Here is an 18216-nt window from a genome sequence, read left to right as displayed (position 1 = left end):
TTATTAAACTGTTTTTATCTCAACCCACGAGTTTTTCTCACTTCTACTCTTCCAATTCTCTCCCTATCCCACTGGGGGGGTGGAGGAGGAGCGAGCGAGCGGCTGTGTGGTACTCAGTTGCCGACTGAGGTTAAACCACAACACCTTCTCTTCTCCAGGCTGAACAACCCCAACTCTCTCAGCCTTTCTTCAGAGCAGAGGTGTTCCATCCCTCTGATCATTTTTGTGGCCCTCTTCTGGACCCACTCCAACAGGTCCATGTCGTTCCTGTGCTGAGGACTCCAGAGCTGGACGCAGTACGCCAGGTGGGGTCTCACCAGAGTGGAGTAGAGAGGCAGAATCACCTCCCTCGACCTACTGGCCACTCTTCGTTGGATGCAGCCCAGGATACGATTGGCCTTCTGGGCTGCGAGCACACATTGTCAGCTCACGTCCAGCTTTTCATCCACCAGTACCCCAAGTCATCCTCCACAGGGCTGCTCTCCATCCCTTCATGCCCTAGCCTGTATGGATACCGGGGGTTTCCCCGACCCAGGTGCAGGACCTTGCACTTGGCCTTCTTAAACCTCATGAGGTTCACATGGGCCCACTTCTCGAGCTTGTCCAGGTCCCTCTGAATAGCACCCCGTCCCTTGGGCGTGTCAACCGCACCACTCAGCCTGGTGGCATCTGCAAACTTGCTGAGGGTGCACTCGATCCCACTGTCTATGGCATTGATGAAGATATTAAACAGTACTGGTCCCAATACGGATCCCTGAGGGACACCACTCATCACTGATCTCCATCCGGACATTGAGCTGTTGACCACTACTCTCTGGATGCGACCATCCAACCAATTCCTCACCCACCGGACAGTCCACCCGTCAAATCCATATGTCTCCAATTTAGAGAGGAAGGATCTTCTCCTACAGTGGGAGGGACTTTGCTCCCTCAGTTCCTGCCTTGAGGTCCAGCCACTGGAGAGGTATGGGAAGAGAGGTTGCCAGTGAAGGCTGAGGCAAAAAAGTCCTTGAGAACCTCAGCCTTCTCCTCAGCTGTTGTTACCAGTTTGCCAGTGAGAAGATGGACAGTCTCCAGGGCAGGGTTGTTCTGAGCGACCACCATGATCCCAACCATGGTCACCAGGCCGGCCAGCCAGGGGAGAAGACATTGGAGAGCAAAAGACTTTCTTGGGGTGCTTGGGCCACTCCAGGAACGTTGGGTATCGCCAGGGGTGGTCTCCATTCTAAGGTGGGCTTTGACCAGATGTTCTCCAGCACCTTCAACCTCTCTTCTTCCTCTTCTCCTCTTGGATTTGACCTTGAAACTATCTCAGGACTCCGGATGTCTCCACCAGAGTGTTTTTCTTCTCAGTCAACACCCAAGGTTGAGCTTGAGACCTTCTAAAGATCTAAAGGCCACCTGGAACCATCTGAGGAGGACAAGCTTTGAGCCCACCCAAGCTCTGGAGAAGACTTGCGCAGAGGCTTCCCACCAAGGAAGGCTGGATGAGGTGAAGGGGGGTCTCAGCTAAGGGCTGAAGGTGCTGGGGGAGGTGGGGCTGCCCCACAGGAAGGTGAAGGTCCAGAAGTGGGGCTGCAGCTGGGGCCAGAGGACACGTGGGGCGTGGTGTGGGGGAGGAGAGGGTGGGGAGGGAGGGGTCTGGATGATGGACACACTTAGGGGGTCCCAAGGTTGTGCTTAGGGATCCAGGGGGACATGTAGGGGTCTGTGGAGCACCTAGGGGTTGCAAGGTTGCACTTAGGGGTGCAGGGGGGCACTTAGGGCCCTGGGGGAACTTAGGGGTCTAAAGGGGCAGTTAGGGGTCTGTACTGGGACAGAATCCAGTCTGTACTGGGAGGGGCCCAGGGATCCAGTTTTTACTGGAATGATGGCCAGTCTGTTCCTGGAGGGGATCAGAAGATCCGGTTTGTACGGAGAGGGGGCCAAGTCCGTTCTAGGAGGGCTTAAAGGGATCCAGTTTAAACTGGGACGGGGTCCAGTCTGTACTGAGAGAGGTAAAAGAGATCCTGTTTGAACTGGGAGGAGTCCCAGTCTGTACTGGGAGGAGATCAGGGAATCCAGTTTGAACGGGAACGGGGACCATTCTGTATTGGGAGGGGATCGGGGAATACAATCTGTAAAGGGATGGGGCCCAGTCTGCACCAGGAGTGGTTAATGGTATCCAGTTTGTGCTGGGACGGGGCCCATTCTCTACTTGGAGAGGTAAAAGGGATCCATTTCATGCTGGGACAGGGCCCAGTCTGTACTGGGAGGCAGGTGATCCAGTTTGTACTGGGAAGGGGCCCAGTCAGTACCGGGTGGGGATCAGTGGATCCAGTCTGTCCTGGGACGGGGCCCAGTCTGTACTGTGAGAGGGCCAGGTAATCCCGTTTCTAATGGGAGGGGCTCAGTCCGCAATGAGAGGGTTTAAAGGCACACAGTTTGTACTGGGAGAGGGCCCAGTTTGTAGTGGGAGGAGATCAGAAGATCCAGTTTGTTCTGAGAGGGGGCCCAGTCTGTTCTGGGAGGGCACCAGGGGATCAAGTTTGTACCTGAGCAGGGCTCAGTCTGTACTGGGAGGGGGCCGGGGGATCGAATTTCTACTGGGACAGAGCCCAGTCTGTACTGGGTGGGGATCAGTGGATGCAGTCTGTACTGGGACTGGGCCCAGTGTGTAATGGGAGAGGTTCAAGGGACCCAGTTTGTACTGGGAGGGGGCAAGTCTGTACTGAGAGGGGTTAAATGAATCCAGCTTCTAATGGGACGGGGCCCAGTCTGTACTGTGAGAGGTTAAAGGGATCCAGTTTGTACTGGCAGGGATCCCAGTCTGTACTGGGAGGAGTTCAAGGGATGCAGTTTGTACTGGGATGGGGCCCTGTCTGTACTGGGAGGGAATCCGGAGATCCAGTTTGTACTTGAACGGGGCCCAGTCTATACTGGGAGGGAATCAGGGGATCCAGTTTGTACTGAGACAGGTCCCAGACTGTACTGGGAGTGGGTAAAGGGATCCAGACTGTACTGGGAGAGGGCCTGGTCTGTACTGGGTTGGTGCCAGGGGATCCAGTTTCTTCTGGGACGGGGCCCTGTTTGCACTGGGAGGGGATCAGGGCATCCAGTTTGGAGTGGGATGGGGCCCAGTGTCTACTGGGAGGGGTTAAAGGGACCCAGTTTGTACCGGGACAGGGAACAGTCTGTACTGGGACGGACCACTGGATGCAGTTTTGACTGGGATGGGGACCACTCTGTTTTTTGGGGGTGGGGGATCCAGCTTGTACTGGGAATGTGGCCAGTATATACTGGGAGGGGATCAGGGAACAGAGTTTGGAGTGGGATGGAGCCCAGCCTGTACTGGGAAGGGGCCAGGGGATCCAGTTTGTAATGGAACGGGGCCCAATCTGTACTGGGAAAGGTTAAATGGATCCAGTTTGCACTGGGAAAGGGCCCAGTCTGTACTGCTAGTCATTAAAGGGATCCAGTCTGAACTGGGAAAGGCCCAGTCTGTACTGGGAGGGGATAAATGGATCCAGTTTGCACTGGGAGGGGGCTAAGTCTGTACCGGGAGGGGATCAAGCTTGTGCTGCGATGGGGCCCAATATTCCAATGCATCTAGACCCCTCTGCAAGACCTCTCGTCCCTTGAGAGAGTCGACAGCACTTCCCAGATTGGTATCATCAGCAAACGTGCTAATGGTGCATTCAACTCCTGCATCCGGATTGTTGACAAATATATTGAACAGAACTGGCCCTAGGATTGAGCCCTGAGGAACACTGCTGGTGACCGGTCGCCAGCCAGATGTAGCCCCATTCACTGCAGCCCTTGGAGCCCTGCCCTCCAGCCGGTTTTTCACCCAGCGCACCGTGAACCTGCTCATCCCACAGTTGGACAACTTCTCCAGAAGGATGCTGTGAGGGACAGTATCAAAAGCCTTATGAAAATCCAGAAAAAGTACATCCACCACCTTCCCTTCATCCACAGGGCAGGGGACCTTATCATAGAAGGATATCAAATTAGTTCAACAGGACTTTTCTTTAAGATGGGTTCACAAAGGGAAAGGGAAAGTCCAGAGGTTCCTTCCAACTTCAACATTTCTGTGATTCTGTGAGTATAAAGGAGAAAAGTAAGACAGAAAGAAGTGAACAACACAGCTTTGACTGCCAATACAGGGGGATCCTGTAGAGAGGAGCCACGCTGGAGCAGGGGAGAAGTATGGGGAGGAAGGAGTGACAGCGATGAACTGTTATGTACTGACGGAACCCCCCCATTTCCCACCTCTGCCGTGCCTCTCAGGAAAAGACTCTTTAAAAGACCAATTTCTTGGACATTTTCTTGGCAGCAGCTTTGGAGAAAGAGCTCAGCCTTCAGGCACTGCACCTGGGACATGCCTTTTTCTTGAAGAGCTGCATTTGGACAGGTCACATTTGACACAGTGTCGTGCAAGGGTCAGACGCAACAGGATCAAGCCTCAAGAGAAACAGTATAAACCCAGAAAATTATGTATAAGTAGGATGATCACAAGGGAAAACAGCACACTCCTGGCCTAAGATAAATTCTGGGAAATGTGCAGAGAAGGGGAGGCAGGGTATTGCCAGTGAAACAGTGTCCATTGTGCCAGTTTCCATAGGGCGTCCTTGAGCTCCTGATTCCTCATGCTGTAGATGAGGGGGTTCACTGCTGGAGGCACCACCGAGTACAGAAATGACGCCACCAGGTCCAGGGATGGGGAAGCAATGGAGGGGGGCTTCAGGAGGGCAAATATGCCAGTGCTGACAAATAGGGAGACCACGGCCAGGTGAGGAAGATGCATGGAAAAGGCTTTATGCTGTCCCAGCTCGGAGGGGATCCTCAGCACGGCCCTGAAGATCTGCACGTAGGACAGCACAATGAAAACAAAACACTCCAAAGTTAAACAGGCACTAAGCACGAGAAGCCCAACCTCCCTGAGGTAGTCTGACTCTGAGCAGGAGAGCTTGAGGATCTGGGGGATTTCACAGAAGAACTGGTCCAGGGCATTGCCTCGGCAGAGTGGTAGTGAAAATGTATTGGCAGTTTGTAGCACAGCATTGAGAAACCCACTGCCCCAGACAGCTGCTGCCACATGGACACAAGCTCTGCTGCGCAGGAGGGTCCCATAGTGCAGGGGTTTGCAGATGACAACATAGTGGTCGTAGGCCATGACAGTAAGAAGAAAATACTCAGCTGATATAAAAAAGAAAAAGAGCTGGGCCACACACCCTGGGTAGGAAATGGCCCCATTCTCCCAGAGGGAATTGGCCATGGCTTTGGGGAGAGTGGTGGAGATGGAGCCCAGGTCAACGAAGGAGAGGTTGAGGAAGAAGAAGTACATGGGGGTGTGGAGGTGGTGGTCACAGGCTATGGCTATGATGATGAGGCCATTGCCCAGGAATGCAGCCAGGTAGATGCCCAGGAAGAGCCAGAAGTGTAAAAGCTGCAACTCCCCTGTGTCTGCAAATGCCAGGAGGAGGAACTCAGTGATGGAGCTGCTGTTGGACATCTGATCCCTTTGTTCAGAAGGTACTGCCAAAGGAGGAAATCGCACTCACAAGTTAGGACTGCTCTGTGAAAATCTCTTTCCCTTCCCTGCCCCCCAAACACATATTGTCTCTCCCTTTCCTTTCAGGACCTTCATACATCTCCCTGGCTGGTGTTCTGCTTTTACTAGCCAAATGTGCTGTTAGGAGCAGGGCTCTGCCCATGAGCTCCCAAGGAGTCATCCCAGCTCTACAGCAGCGGGCACCTGGGAAAGGGAGTGACAGCTTCTGAAATTCACTGTTTACTTCATGTGTTATCCACTTGTAATGAAGAGGAGCTGCTCAGCATCTTCCAGCAGGAGAACCCCAGGGAAACTCCTGGACGCGCTAAAACTGTAGTGACCTGAGCAGAGACAGCTTACTCCTCAGCCCCACACACGGCACTGTCCAGAGACCCACAGGGTCAGACAGACTGATGGACTTTGCTCCCGTGGACACAATTGCGTGGCAAGACCTGCTGCATTGGTGTGTGAGCTACATCGGCACCCCCCCTTGCTTCCAGAGAGTGTGAGCGGCAGAACAAAGGCAGCATGGGCAGGAGGGAAAGATGGAGAAATGCCCCAGTGCTGCTGCTGAGGGAGGACAGGGACAGACAAATGGCACTTGGGAGTTTCTCCTTCTTAGGATTTAGCTGCTAAGGAGGTGACTCAACCCAAGACCCTACAGCCTTGAGGGCAGAAGCTCTACTGGGTGGAAGAGGAGACCAGGGGCTGCTCTGGGGAAGGCATCTGCACTGCAAGGGATGGCAGGGAGGTGCCTGAATTCCCCTCCCATGGTGATTCTGGTAGCAGTTCTGCCTCAGCCCCTGCCCATGTCTCTGCTGCCTGGAGCTGTCCCTGCCAGGAGCTGTTTCCCTGTCCCCAAGCCTCGTCCCTGCCAGTGCTCACAGACCCCATCCCACCGGCCGTGTGCTCACCTCTGCCCTGCAGACACCTCCCAGCAGCAGGGCACTGCCCAGGGGCATCTCTGTGTGTACAGGCTATGATGGGATCATCAGCTCAACCCTGATGAGGCTATAAAGGTGATCATAAAATCATAGAATCATTAAGGATGGAAAAGACCTCTAAGACCATCGAGTCCAACCGTCGACCCAACACCACCATGCCCACTAAACCATGTCCCTAAGTGCCTCATCTACACGTCTTTTAAATATTTCCAGGGATGGTGACTCAACCACTTCCCTGGGCAGCCTGTTCCAGTGTTTAACCACTCTTTCAGTAAAGAAATTTTTCCTCATGTCCAATCTAAACCTCCCCTGGTGCAACTTGAGGCCATTTCCTCTCGTCCTATCGCTTGTTACTTGGGAGAAGAGACTGACACCCACCTCGCTACAGCCTCCTTTCAGGTAGTTGTAGAGGGCGATGAGGTCTCCCCCTGAGACTCCTTTTCTCCAGGATAAACAAGCCCAGTTCCCTCAGCCGCTCCTCACAGGACTTGCTCTCTAGACCCTTCACCAGCTCCGTTGCTCTCCTTTGGACGCGCTCCAGCACCTCGACGTCCTTCTTGTAGTGAGGGGCCCAAAACTGAACACAGTATTTGAGGTGCGGCCTCACCAGTGCAGAGTACAGGGGGACGATCACTTCCCTAGTCCTGCTGGTCACACTATTTCTGACACAAGCCAGGATGCCATTGGTCTCCCTTATCTAGGGAGGAGTTTTACAGAGAACAACGGAGACTTAGAGAGGAGTAAGTATTTGGCTCAGTGAAGTTGCGTTGTGTTTCAGTTTTGTATTTCGGTAGCGTATCGGACTGCAGTTACGCTAAAGTGCATCTGACATAAGCAAAAATGACACAGTGTTTCTTCCAATCTACTTTTTCCTTGCGGAGGGTAAGCATCCCAAACTAAAACAAGACAAATGTGATTCTAAAACTTTCCCTAAAACTTGTCGGAATTCTAAACTGGTTTTGCTTAAATAGGATGTTCACCTTCTGCATTTGCACACAGTATCCATTTTCTCATATTGGCCATGTTTTGTTTCTTGGTGTCTTTTTGTAATAAAGGCCAAACTATAATTGTAATAAAGGTCAAACTTATTTTAACAGGGAAAAGAAAAAGTCCAAACTTGATGAGTTTACAAATGATTTTGCTAAGAAACTGGTGGAATATAAGAAGATTCAAAAGGAGTGTAGGCGTTCGTTTTCCAGGTAACTGCTTTACATGTCCGTAACGGAGAAGCAGATTGCCTCGAAGAATCAGGAGGAGTTCCACTCCACCTCTCTATCGTTAGGTGGACTGGGGGATTCAAGGGATTAGCAGCGATGGGAGTTTCACATGTAGGTTACTAGCTCAAATATGGCGGAGATTACAGTTGACTGAGGCTAGAAACTGAGCAGGTGTAGTTGCTGGATTTTCTGCGTCTCCCTATTCTGATTGTAACCATTACCTCAAAGCACCTCGGAGAAGATATGTGAGAGAAATTGTCATCTTTTCCTCTGTTGTTTCTCTCATGTGGATACAAGGAGAGATTTCAACCTGGACTGCAAACTGGTGGCTTTCGCTAGGATGTTGTTGAGATTGTTGAATTTGTCTTAGCAATTAAAAGATTAGACTTGTTTGTAAGGAAATCTTAAATTGGTGAAGGATTTTGAGAGGAGGAATGATGCTAATGAACATATGCGGACTAATGTGAAATGGTTCTTTAAAAACTAATCAAAGAAAAACTTGTGGAGAAAAAACTCAGGGTAGCTGATGACTTCTACCCCCAAAAATCACTTGGTCAGGCGTCTGAATAGCTCTCTAGTAGTAATGCTGTCAGTATCTTTCCTGGAGTAATGGCATTGAGTCATATTACTAGAGGCTGAGTTTAGAAGCTTTTAGGTATGACTTTTCTTGAAATGCGGTCACTATCCTTGGTTAGAGCTAGAGGTACATGCAAACTTCTGCTAGGACAGCTGGCTAGAAGTCTTGATTAAATAGTCCGACTATACTATCGTTCTAGGTCAAGGTCACGTGGTTATCACCATTCAAGGTCAAGGTCACCACCACACAGAAGATACCATTCACGGTCAAGGTCTCCAGTATTTAGAGGCCAGTCTCCCACTAAATGGACTACACCTCAAGGGGAAGGAGAAAGGGAGTATTTTAACAGACACGCAGAAGTTCCACCATATGATATGAAAACTAACTATGGCAGATCTGTTGACTTGAGAGATCCATTTGAAAAGGACAGATATAGAGAATGGGAACGGAACTATAGAGAATGGTATGAAAAGTTCTACAAGGGCTATGCTGTTGGCACTCAACCTCGACCTCCAGTAAACAGAGAACTCTTTTCCAGAGAGGTTTGGTCCACCTGGGACCAGATGAGAGAAGTCGCCACATGCTTGGGGACGTAGGGAGGATTATCCTGGTAGGCAGAGCCACCAAAATCGTAATATAGCTGGAAATTACCCTGAAAAACCTTCTGGAAGTGGCATGAAAGACCCTACAAAAACAAAAGAGAAGGAGGTGGAAAATCCACTGGGAGATGACAAAGGAAATAAACATAAAAGACACCGGAAGAGAAGAAAAGGGGATGAGAATGAAGGATTTCCCAGCGCTGGGTTGTTAGAAGGTGCGAGAAAACCAGGAGAGCCAGTTACAGCAGAAGACGTTAAAACGGACTCTCTGTTCATGCTCCCAAGCAGAGATGATGCCACCCCTGTGAGGGATGAGCCTATGGAAGCAGATTCTATTGCTTTCAAACCGGTGTCTGAAGAGGAGAAAAAAGAGAAGGATAAGCCAAAAGCAAAAATTGACAAGACAAAGCAGAAAGTGGAAGTGGCTGTTCCTCCTAAGGAAGATGATATAAGAGAACCAGCTAAAGCTTCCCAAGAGAAGGTGGACACCGATTGTGAAAAATCTCCTCGAAAGGAACCTCCTGTGAAAAAAGTGAAGGAGGAGTAGCCCAAGACAGACAGTGTTAAAACATCTTCCTCTTAAAAGGGTGAGAATATTTTGATACTATCCTGTAAAGAGGAGTTGCCAGTGTGGGAAGCTAGAAGGGGAGTACCTGATCAGCCTCAACGTAACGTTGCAGGATTACTCATCTTCAAGACGCAAAGAAGAAGCATTCAGAAGCTGTTTACCCTTTTTCATATGTTTCATTAATTTTGTGTTGGAAACTAAGACAATTTTCACAGAAGAATTTAATTGGCTGTAAGTTATGGACATTTCAGGGGGGGGTGCGACAGCTGAAATAGAAGCATTTCTGGAACATGGGCAATTGCGTGGCTATTTTTCTCTTTGTTTACAAGCATGTGTATAAACACAAATCACATGTTCATAAATAACGTTAACATTCTTTTAGCCTTGTGTGTTCCCGGGCATGTCTGTATGGCATTTCTAAGTAGCATCTTACCACAAGCTAACACAGATTAAAAAAAAAAAAAACAAAGAAAAAAGGAAAAATCCTGGAGCGGGAGGGAAGCCTTAGTGTTAGTTAGAACTAATTAAAGTAAATGGAAGACAAAGCAAAACCATTCCCTTCTTGCGTGCTCTGACTGTACCTGATTTGGGCTGTGGGTAGCCACAGGGAGGGTGGAAGCCTTGCGTCTCTCTTTACAAGTCCTCTCCCTCTCTCTCTCTCTCACTGTAAAAGCACTGCAGCCTCAGGTGCTTCTCGCATTGGAGACACAAGGAGCTTTATTCTTAAAGCTAACTCAGGTCTTGGTCTAAAGTGTGTGGGGTTTGTTTGGTTTTGTTTAATACACATATTAATAATTATAATGACAGTTCACAGTTTTTAGTATTTCATAGAAACCCAAGATGTTTCTGTTGACCCCATTGTGGGAAAATAACGGAAGATTGGCGAAGAGGACTGTAAACACGCTCAAGTGACTTGCAGCTGGGGTGTAGAAAAACACATATACCACACTAATTGTTGTTTAGCCTTGTGTGTTGGACAAGTAGAACACCTGTGTTTAGATAACATAAGCCTGTGATGGACTTAGAGGCACCCTAGCGAACATGCTTGAGATTCCTGCCCTGCTACGTGAAAGATCAAAGCGCAGTGGTAAACTACGCCTGCGCGAATCCCTGGTAAACAGGCGAAAACAGCAGGTTCGGCCATCCTCTAGCATGGACCGGGCTCCGCGGTGCCTGCGTCCCCGCTTGTGTGCCTCTGCCCGGGTGCTGCTTCGGGGATACCCCCATTGGCGAGGTAACGAAAATAAATTTACTCTTTGCATTTCAGCCGTGGTTTTGTGGTTGTTCCTGCATCCTGCCTGTGCCGGCTCACCCAGACAGTTTACCCTACTCTGCAGGCCTGCAGAGCACATGTAGTCTTATTTCCCCCCATCTACAATGCAAGAAGGAACCAAGCGTAGGGCGCAAGATGCCATGTAACAGAACACAAGTCTGACAGAGCAGATGAGAAACTGGCTTAGCTGTAACTCAAGTCTGAAACGGATTAAAAGAAAAAAAAAAAGCCCAACAAAGAGAGAAAGCAAGGATTTAAAAGACCTGACTCACTGTCCTGATATTGCTCGTTTTTATCAGTTGTCAGTATTTGTGCAAAGCTTGCAGCTGGAGATTGGAACATTCTTGCTAGCCCTGATTTTAAGGCTGCAGTGTAATACTTAGTATGCAATTAAAGCAAAACCAGCCAAGGTGCTCTCGGGAACAGCAGTAATGTGCATTACATAGCATCATTATCCCATGCCGAACAAGGATGGGGCAAGACAGAACTCCCTTTGGGAAACGCACTCAAATCATGTTGAAAATGCTGAATTCAAGACCCCACTGCATTAGCTACTGGTGTCACTCAAGACTGAACAGCTATCATCTGCCTTTGTGAACAAGAAAAATGAAGTCGATTGGACAGACACAGCGCACCACAGAAGAGGAAAAGTGCTTTAGGTCGAACCTCAGCAAGACAGAAGACATTTAAAACAGTTTCTTCAGCGATGCTTGTTACCAGAGAGAGCCGCAGGAGTTTAACCACGTCTAGTGGAGAACAAACGCCCCGTGGGTCCAAGCGTGCTGGTATCAAGAAGGAAAGGTGGGCTGTAGTGGTTTAATGTCCTTTATTAAGTTAAAAAAGGGAAGCCTAGCAAGGCAGAGCAAAGCTTCAAGTCACCAGTGCCTGGGGAACCACTTCACCAAGGAAGTGACGCCAAGCACACTCTGACCTACACCCTGGTGGAAGTTCCAGCTCTTCTGACAAGAGGATGCTGCTGCAATACCGCTTGTGGGGTCAGGCAGCACAGGGAGCTGTGCTGGGAACTAACAGAGCGACAGCCGGCTGACAAGGCAGCAGATGGTCGAGCCAGGTGTATGGAACGGCTGCCTGGATGGGAAGCTCTGCTGCATGAGCCTGTGCTGACCCGGCCCTCTTCCAGCCTGGAGGGATGCCAAAGGCACAGTGGCACAGAGCTGCTGGCTCCCTCTGGGCTGCAGGCCCCACACAACAGGGCTTTCACAGCAGGAAAAAAAAACAAAGCTCATTCTGCTAATTTTCTGCACTCTCTGTTCTGTCTCAAACATATGTGCTAAGGCTGTACAGGCTGACGTGTGTGTGGGAGAGCTGAGGGAGGATCAGCAGCAGGCAGTTAGCTCTGCCAGCCACAGGAGACGGGGCTCCTTCACCCATCAGCTAGCGTTGAGGCTGGTGTATACGCTCATCAGGGCCATGGCTTAGGCACCCTCGCCCATGCAGGACCTGACAGGAGGGCTGGCTGGGCTACCCCTGTTTCATGGGGACAGCAGGCAAGGACTCCGAGATTTCAAACAAAAGCCACTTGTCAACATTCAGTCCAGAGAAAATCCAAAGGCTTGCTGTTGGGCAGCAGACCTTGGATGTGATTTCCTAGAGAAAGCTGAAAACTACTGTTACAGCTTATTTGCTACTGTTATACAGCCATCTATAAGCGTAAAGTCAGTCCTTTTCTCCCGCTCACCTTTCTCTATTGGCTGTGTGCTACTTTGCTCTTCCTTTTCCCAGCACTGCAGCAGTTGCCACAGGGTGTAACCACCTGCTAATCCCCGGCTCGTCCACTGTGCTCACTGAGGGCAGCAGGGATTTCCTCCTGGGAATACTCGGTGTGGCCAACAGCAACTGCCTGGGGAAGCAGCAGGCAAGAAAATGAACCCACCATACATAACGAACCATAACTCCATTTCCTCTACATTTCTGGGCATCTGCTCCCTCTGCTCTCACAACGTTCCTTATTTTAAAGGGCCTGATCAAATAGAGGACACAACATTATCGTAGGAAAACCAGGACAAACAGATTCGTCTGTGCGTTTCTGTATCTCTCAGGAGGAAGATGCTGTATTTTTAGGTCACGATCTTTGCAACATTACGGCATGCAACCTCCAGGCATCTGAATGCTTCGAACTGAGCCAAAAAAGCCCCCGAGCTAAGACCGAGAGGAATGCCACAAAGAAGCATCCGTTTTAAGCTGATGCTTTATTTCTAGTCCTAGAGGCCACAGACAAAAAAAAATTGTAGACAATCCCTTTCCCAAATAAAAGCACACTATGCTTTCCTCTCCTTGCCTTCCCAAAACAAAAGCTTCAGTGAAGTGCTTACTGTATACGTGAGCATTCCTCACAGCACAGGGCAGACATAATGGCTATGCCTGTTGCTCCTTTTTCCATACAAGCGGATTCGTGACTCACTGCAGACTGCTGACTTCTGTGTGGTGGGATGTTTCGGCACGTTTGCCATTGGAAAGAAGAAAAAAAAAGGATCGGCCACAGCCCCAGCAAATGTCGGAGCAGGCCATCTGCACAGACTCAGTGTAGCTGTATTTGTCAGCCAGTTTGTGACATTATTATTCCATATGCACACTCCCAGTTCAAAATGCTTGGGGTAGAATTTGCCAAAGTGTTACGGCTTGTTCGGTTCTGCTCCCACTGAAGACAGACCCCCATTAATTTCAGCGGGAGGAGAATCTGGACAATTTGGAAAGCTTTGGGGAAAAAAATGCCTCTCATTTAAGAAAGTTCAACTTTTCCCTTATTACACATGTGGATTTGAAACAGCTCTCACGTTCCAGGGTTCTTCAGGTGTTTTTATACAAAAAGAACTGGCTGAAGTGAGGACTGGACATGACAAGCACAATGGAAGGAGTCAGTGGGCACTGACCCACTGATTTTCCACTTAGGAGATGGAAAACATCCTGACAATCCTGGCGTTTGGGTTAGGTAGCAGATCAGGCCTCTTGTAGGTATAGGTTAATGACATTTAACACAAAATCAACCTGGCGTCGTTTACTCCAAAATAAAACATATTAAAGCATACAGCCCTAGTTGGGGGGGGGAAACCCCCAAAACCAACAAACAAAAACATTTCTCCAGTTTTATTCACCTAACATCTTGGGGAAGTTTTAGCGTGCAGCACCCCAACCTATTGTCCAAAGTTTCAATGTAATTTAGTAGGCACTGACCTGTAGACTGGAAAAGTGAAGTACTTGTCTGAGAGCTGAGAACGCCTGGGAAGTTTATGATCCTGCACATGCTCATGCAGAAAAAGCAGGGAATGCTTTTAAAGAGTGTTTGCAAAACCCACCCCTGGTGATTATTATTACCTGTTGTTTGGAAACATCCAGAGGCCCCCACCACTAGCAGGCACCACTTGTGCTGGCCATCTCTTCTAATTACCTTACAGACAGAGACAACCCCAAGGAAGAGCAAAGCAGCAGAAACAACTGCACACAACACGGTAACGCAGAGCACAGCAGAGCAAAGTTAAGGTCTCCTACATCCCAACACAGCCACACCCATAAGACTGCATTGACCCTTCATGGTTCACACTCATCACATTGCAAGAATAAGATGTTACTTTTGTTTAATTCTGATGGTGTAAAAAACCATGATAATTCAAAAAACCCAGAACCATTCCAAATCAAGCTCTATCATTTTGCACAAAATGCCATTCTCATTTCCTGCAATACTTGCAGGCGCCTAGTTTGCAGACCTTAGGCTTAGCACCTTTGGAGGTCAGTATTCTCTAACTGTCTTTGGACTCGTCACAGTTCGCAGGCAAGCCAACAGCATGACGAGGCTGAATGGCCTGTCAGTACACCACACATTAAACTGAGGATTCAGCTTAATGAATGCTTGGCTCAGCTGGAACCGTCTCCCTGCTAAGCTAGTAAGCTTGCTTGTATGCAGTTTGGTTCAGGTTGTTTCAAATCCACAACTCGCATACTAATTTTAAGCATCCTAACAAAATAAAACAAATTAAAATCGACCCATTGCCATGGAGTATTTACTCTTTAGCAATCTTTCTTTTCCAAAAGAAGAATGGTTTGTCAAGAAGTTTTTCAGCTACCTCTTGAGAGCTGAACCTCACTCTCCAGGGAGCTGGAAGGACTGACACATGTTGACAGCTTGCCCAGCTGACTTGAGTGAATTCAACGTTTGTTGAAATTAGGAGCAGATATCACTAGCTCCGTCTGGACTTAGTTTGGGGCTGCGGTTAGATGTTTGCTACAGAAACAGCAGTGTCACTATCGGATATCCCTGCCCTGGGGCTGCTTGTTGCAACCCCACAGCTCAGCTGGTGGAAAAGTTCGTGTGACTATTCATCTTCTGCTTCAGTGCAGTCAGCTGGCTTTGTTTAAAGAGCCCGGATTGTCAGCCAGAGGCAAACGGTCCATGGCCTCCTCCCCGGGGCTGTGCCCAAACTACTTCTATCAGGCTTCTAACCTGCCTGCAGTTATGTCTCTGACCTTCCCTTGAGACATGGCCGAATATGCTCCAAAGCTTTTTAAGTGAGGCAAACAAGGATAAAAAGTAAGCTCCCGCGTATGAACCTAGCCAAAAGCAGAATGCAGTTCTGGGCTACCTGACTTGAGGTAGCATCCTAGCTTGCCATTCCCAAACAACGTAGGGCCTGCAACATTTGTAGACCTACAGACGCTTGAACAGGTAAATACTGTAGCGAGAAATCCAAGAAGCTGCTATTACAACTTCATCTGCCAGATCACGGTAGATGAGGAGATCTTGTTCCCAAAGGATGTTGCTTCGCTAACCACCATATTATCATACTGTAAAGCAATTCATTCATGCTCATTGAAGAAGTTCTGCCAACTATAGAGCATAAAACAATGAAAGGCATTTGAAGTCAGAACTCACTTGGTATTAGCACAAGTCTAATTTTGCAAAAGTGACTGTTCCTCATCTAATTATAGAAATACAAAAGTCAATACCAAAATTGGCATGCACTAGAAAAGAACAGCTGCTCAATCCTGCTTACTGTAATGCAATTATTATTTGTGAAGCATTCAAAAGGCACAGATCTAATCCAGGGTCACCTGGCTAAAACAGCCGCATTAGATCTGAAAACCCATCAGTCAGGGGAACTACCATCGTAGCAGAAAAGGAAACCAGCTTCCCATTGTGAACTGTGCATAATGAGGATTCTTTGGAGCATCCTTTTGTCTTGTAGAATTACTGGTACGTCCTTCCTTCATTTTGTGATGCTTCTGTACTGTATGTATGCATCAGTATATCTGCCACAGTCTAAAAATAGTTTTCCCTACCATATTCTCACTTCTCTACCACCCCTGTGTCACAGGTTGGTTGTATATAAAACAGCCAAATGTGTCATGAGTTTCCCCCTCCAAGAGCCTCAGCAACGGAGCTGGGTATGGAATTGGTTTTCCTGTCCTCTAACCCTTTTTTATCATGTCAGGACATTTTTGCTCCAAACTTATGATAGAGAGTTTAAATCTTGATGAAAAATTCTTCTGTTTGCTACGGAAAACCGGAACTTGACAAAAGTTGGCATGACTGTGGGAGGGATGGCCCTTACGCACTGGACCATCACAAGAAACAGGACGTTTCTCTCTGCGCTCTGAAGCAGCACTTCAAACAAATTGCATTCTGAAAGCTTTGCTACACAGAATGATACTTCATTTTCTCTCTGTGATCACTCTTAACATGACTTACCTATATTAACAGGAGCATTGCACAGGGAATCTTCCCGGCATCTTAGTTCAGGAAAGCAAACCATGCTAAAGGACAGCCCTGAAAAATGCGCTGAAGCCCTACGGAAACTGATGCGACGTGGCGATGGCTAAGTGCTGGAATAAGGCTGGCGGGTTCTACTGCTCTAATAGAACAAGACTCCAACTGATCTCAGTGGTGTTCCCAGGATCCTTTCAGTGCCTTTTATATAACCTGGAAACCCACTGCTAGACTGATTTTCAGAATACCCTAAATGCAACGGAACAATACAGGATCCCTCACTCTTGCCACGGACAAGTTACTTGAAATCTCACATCCATACCCCCTCAACTCCCAAATGTCCCCATATACAATGCTTTCCTCCATTTTCCAAATGGCCCTGAAGGAGGGGAAAAGAAAAAAGTTAACTGAATCTCAGGAACCGAGATTATGTTCTTTTACTTGAATGTGCAAGATCATTTGGAAGGTAGTAAAGAAGCCTCCCAAATCTCTCTTCTCGTGTCACAGACTTCTTTTGCAAAGAACGGCAAAGCAGCAGTGGTTGCCATGCTTATCTCCTCCTGGAGATAATATTAATGGAAACCAAAACTCTCATCCTGTCTGAGGAACAGTGATATTCAAAACAAGAGCTGTAGCAAGGTCCTCAAACTGCCACGTTCCTGCAGCACTGACCTGGGAGATGCTCTCGGTTTTGCATCACCTGTAAGCTACGCTGACACTGCTACAGGGGGTCATCCTGCACAGCACCAAGCAGTTGCCCTTGGGAAGACATGCTTTCTTCTTCTCACTCTCCCTCTCAAAGCCCCCAAGCTGAATTCCCAGTGCTGTTTTGTTTTCAAAACAAATGTCAACCAAACAGTCACCTACAGCAAACCCCGAGGGAAGAGGCTTGCTTTGAACCAGACATCAGGAGTTTCCCTATCCCGCAGCTCAGTCCATGGGCCATGTGGTCAGTATGGATGCACCCTCCAGATCGCTGTGTTCTCTTTAGGACAATTTTAGATTTCTCCAATCGGCAAGGCATTTTTTCCTTGCAAACTACAAATACTCTTACACCAATATAGGTACGAGCCTAACTGCAGGGATAGAATGCTTTGTTGTAAGTTTCTGAAATTCTTGCTGCACAGGGTAGAAACTGCTGATCTGGCTCAGGTCAAGCTCAGTTGAGCACTGGACACACCGGAGCTTGGGCAGCACAGTGTCTGTTAGGAAGCAGGTTAAATTATGCAGAGGAGAACCCCACAACTACGCTGAGGTGGGTTCTTGGTACCAAGGTACTTCTGTGACTTTTTTACTGCACTGCAGTGTAAACACAGCCTGTGATTTCCAAAAACTAAAGATCAATCTTGAAAACGCAACTCCTTGGACAGTAATAATATTTTGTCAATTAAACACACACCTCTCACCAATGGATTTGTTTTTTTTCTTTAAACCTTTGCTGCTTCTGCAGTAGCCAATAGTACAGAGGGCTAAGGATATGGCTACAAAAAAGTGGCTTCTGTTTTGTGAGCTCTAAATAAACTTGCAATTCACAGTCTTTAAGATTGGGAAAGCTTAAAAAAAGCTCAGAAACAAAAGAAATACAACATTTCAATAAGAGGCCGTTGGTTTTAACCGCTCCCAGGAGGAGGACCTGCTGACAGTATCATGGCAGAGTTTCTATAGAAGTTATTGACCTGTTTATTCCCCACTTCAAAAACAGTAGGCACGAAAAGCAAAAATAAATGAAGTGGCTAGTGACCTTCAACAGGTATTTGTAATGGCAATGCCCTCACCTGAGTAACAG

At 48.2% G+C, this 18216-nt stretch overlaps 1 protein-coding gene across 1 annotated transcript; it reads right to left on the bottom strand.

The window, feature by feature from the left end:
• Positions 1-4519: 4519 nt before the first annotated feature.
• LOC143173320 (olfactory receptor 14A16-like) lies at positions 4520-5548 on the bottom strand. Its single transcript, XM_076363536.1, has one exon. It carries the CDS (start codon positions 5492-5494, stop codon positions 4520-4522), a length of 975 nt encoding a protein of 324 aa, XP_076219651.1. The 5' UTR covers positions 5495-5548.
• Between the last annotated feature and the right edge of the window lie 12668 nt (positions 5549-18216).

The sequence above is a fragment of the Aptenodytes patagonicus genome, unplaced genomic scaffold, assembly GCF_965638725.1.
Source record: "Aptenodytes patagonicus unplaced genomic scaffold, bAptPat1.pri.cur scaffold_61, whole genome shotgun sequence".
In the NCBI taxonomy this organism is placed as follows: Eukaryota; Metazoa; Chordata; class Aves; order Sphenisciformes; family Spheniscidae; genus Aptenodytes; species Aptenodytes patagonicus.
Note: the sequence above shows the minus strand (reverse complement) of the source record. Positions and strands in the feature narration are given on the sequence as shown.

Coding starts and splice junctions, on each gene's coding strand:
- LOC143173320 (XM_076363536.1), bottom strand. CDS start 5,494: ATGTCCAACAGCAGCTCCATCACTGAGTTCCTCCTCCTGGCATTTGCA.